At 32.8% G+C, this 3587-nt stretch overlaps 1 protein-coding gene across 2 annotated transcripts in view; it reads right to left on the bottom strand.

Annotated features, from left to right (window-relative positions):
* SENP7 (SUMO1/sentrin specific peptidase 7) overlaps positions 1-3587 on the bottom strand; it is a 201644-nt gene that overhangs the window by 71847 nt on the left and 126210 nt on the right. For both annotated transcript variants that reach the window (XM_006890011.1, XM_006890010.1), the window contains 2 exons: positions 1527-1711; positions 366-696 (listed from right to left, as the gene is read on the bottom strand). In XM_006890011.1, coding sequence (XP_006890073.1) covers positions 366-696; positions 1527-1711 — 516 coding nt within the window. The remainder of the gene's footprint in view (positions 1-365; positions 697-1526; positions 1712-3587) is intronic.

Here is a 3587-nt window from a genome sequence, read left to right as displayed (position 1 = left end):
GAATGGAAAACCAAAATCTCTGTAAATGCTCATTAAAATTATTTTTTAAAAAAAAGATTCATGTGTGACTGTACTGATTACTCAAAAATTAAATAGATCAAAATTAATAATAATAATTACACAGTATGTAAACTCTTTGTATTCTAGCTTGGTAAACCAAAATAAAAATAGTTCATTTTAAAAACTGCTACAGAATACTTTTTTAAAACTATTAATGAGGTTTATTATAATATATTAATCTAAAAGAAAAATTGCCATCACTCCTATGTACCTCAATTAGCTTTTGGTCTTGGGAAAAACAGTTAATGAGGACGGTATAAGTAAAAGAGAAAGTTAAACACCTTTGTAATCCTCCTGTTACTTACTTGGTTCAGCTAAAATCAAGGATTGGTTCCCTTCACTTAGAAGAGGTTTTTCGATTGTATTCAACTCATTCTCATCCTTTTCATTTTGTGAAGAATTCCTTACAGTTTCACTGGAAATAGGGCTCTCCAATGTTTCTACAGATGCACAATCAGAGGTGCTTTTGGAGTCTGTATTCAAAGCCGAATCATGATTACTAAGTATAGATGGTTTAATTAAATCACTTTCTATAGGTACTGGCGTAATTTCTTCAAGCACTTTTGGGTCCTCGTGATAGTTTTCACTTGACTTTTCGCACTCAGTGGGTATTGTAGAGTCATTTCCTTGTTCTTTCTAAATATAAAAAAAGAATACAGGAAAAGGGAAAATATTTCAAATGTCGTCCCTTAAAACAAGTTTTGAGGTTTGAACTCATAAAATTAATATAAAATTGACAATATTTTATCATCTCTATAAGGGGGAGCTCTAGTGATCTAGTGGTAAGAAGCTGCACAGCAATCCAAAAGGCACAAGGTTCAAATTCACCAGTTGCTCTGTGGGATAATGATGGAAATCTCATCCCATGTGACTTGCTGCATTTGAAAACCCACTAGAAGGTCAGTTATGAACAGGTTCCAACTTGAAAGCACACACCACCACCACCATTTTAACTTTAGAATGAGAAGATTTTACTTTTACATTTTTATTTTGCAAAGGGAAAAACATCATGTGACCAACTGACTGCCTTAGTAACAAAACCAAAAACCTAACAGGGAAGCAATACTAAGAGTCATGGAAATTAATAATTTCCTTCAAATTCTCTATTACCGTATATTTAGAATTAAGACCCAAAGTACTATAAAGTCCTGAAATGTTTTGTTGAATCAACAAATTAAAAGTGTATTAATAAGAAAAAGTGTATTCATACTAGTTGTACTGCTAATTATATAATAAATCTTTGAAAACAACTATATAATAAACCTTTCAAAATATTCTTTCCTTACAAAAAGGAAAAAGGTCTCCTAAACTCAGAAAAATGGAAGCTTAAAGAATTTGGCAAGCAAATTGCTTTTAATAAAAGTTATATGGTAATGAAAGCTTTAACTAGAATGATACCTGGCTACTGTCAACTCAAATTTTATAGCAAAAATTATGTCTTATAACATCGAAGTATTCCTACTTACTGTTTGTCCTCTTGATTCATGCAGAGCAGAAGCAGAATTATTAGCATCAGATACATTATTTCGAGGTTTTTTCTTTGACTTCCTGGAAATGAGAGTTGGTTCTATTTTTGGATCAGAAGTTGTATCATCCTTGTTTCTGTTCCTCTCTTCAGGATGGTCACAACCCTCACTTACACTGTTAAAGTCTTAAAAAATGAGAGATACATAGATATGGCTAAAAAGCGGCAAAAGAATCCCTGCTGCAGGGGTTTGAAGAAATATTATCAAAATTGCTGTAATACTTTCAAAACTCATTTTTAAAGAGTCTACTGTCAAAATTCTAATTCTGAAGCAGTAATGAATGCCAAAGGATACGCATTTTAAAAGTTATACATAAACATTCACAGTATAATAAATGTGAAGCAAAAAACAAAGTTTTCTTTAGTAGTCAAAGCAATGCATATAATTATTGGTTTTAGTATCATTTCATTTGCAATATATTTTAACATCTAAATAGAATTCACAAAATCCATGTCTTAAAAATGTTTTGTAATTTGTTGGGATTTTATAAATCTTTTAAAGATTATAGATTACATACCTATTTCATTACCTTAATGGAATCAATCCTGTGTAACACAAACTACTATACAAAAGGATCTAGGTTAAAATCAGCTAAGTGGTACCCTAAAAGAGAGATCCAGCAATTCATCTTTCAAAGATTACAGCAACTGAATCAACTTTATGGCAACTCTGAGTTCAGGGTTTTTGTACTGGTGAGGGTTTTGGGGGTTTTTTGGATATTAATGGTTGTTGTTGTTGTTATCTGCCGTCGAGTCATTTGCAACTCAAAGCGACCCTATGTACAACAGCCCTAAACCCTGCTCTATCCTGTGCCAATCGCATTGCCTCTGACACACCCATCCCGATTACCCCAGTCACTGACTCAATCCGCCTCATAGAGAGCCTTCCCCTCTTGCGCTGTCCCCTCCACCCTCCCAAGCATGATGTTCCTCTCCAAGGTCTATATTTGCAAAGAGAAAGTGCTGGTCAATGCTCTTTCTAGTCAAATTACCTTTCCCCAGCAGCTGACTGTGATATGTGATCCATCACAAGGCTATTAATTTGATTCACAGTTTGTTATTTCTTTTTATGCCTTGTCCTTTTGGCCTCTAATATGCTACCCTTCTGAGATCGTGAAGACGGTGCACAATAGGCAAGTTTCCAATTTGCTGTTTACAGAATTGCTATGATTCGGAGTCAACTCAATGGCATCTAACAACAACAGAGTAGAGTTCCCTTTTGAAAGTCAACAAAGAATCATTTTTGAAACCATGTCAATTATTACTAAAAATCATCATTAGTAAGTGTATCAGTCATAAAACATAAACATTGTCAAAAAAAAATCTTCCTGCGCAAGCCTAAGTAACTTGTTACCCTGAATTATTTGCTTTGAATTCGTATCAGTTTATACCTATAAATCTTCCTTAAAATCAGAATTTATAAATTCATCTAAAACTGGTTGAAGTAACTTCCTCTTCCATAGAGTAAAAGTTCTTTAACCCCAAATGTCTTCCTCAAATTATTCTTGCACTTATTCTAGCTATGGAGACATCTATACCTATCAGTTATGAAAATGTATCTTTGTCATGGCTCAAAAATCAGGTGATGGGGCAAAATTGGGGAAAGAACTCATAGGTTTTTAAATATCCAACAAAAGCACTCTTGACTCCCTCCCCCAAGAAAATCAATTTCTCAGAAATCAACACTATTATTTGAAAAATATATTTCATTTTATGTGTAAAATTGTGAAATGAAAAGGGACTCAAATACAATTTTTAAGCATAAATATTGTTATCAAATTACAATTTCTAACCATAAATACTACAGCTATAAATATGGGTGAATAGAAAGAGGCCTGAGAAAAACTATTATACAAGAAACAATTTACTGCTTACACACCAGCAAATCCTGTCTCCTAAGAAACAAGAATTTTCAACAATGAATGAATGGAATCCCAAAATCTCTGTAGATGTTCATTGAAATGAAAAATAAACAACCTAAATTTAAAAAAAAAAAGGAGAT

The sequence above is a fragment of the Elephantulus edwardii genome, unplaced genomic scaffold (genome assembly GCF_000299155.1).
Source record: "Elephantulus edwardii isolate Elephantulus edwardi_28Jun2011 unplaced genomic scaffold, EleEdw1.0 scaffold00085, whole genome shotgun sequence".
Classification (NCBI taxonomy): domain Eukaryota; kingdom Metazoa; phylum Chordata; class Mammalia; order Macroscelidea; family Macroscelididae; genus Elephantulus; species Elephantulus edwardii.
The sequence above is the reverse complement of the archived record's forward strand: the minus strand, read 5'-3'. Positions and strand labels throughout refer to the sequence as shown.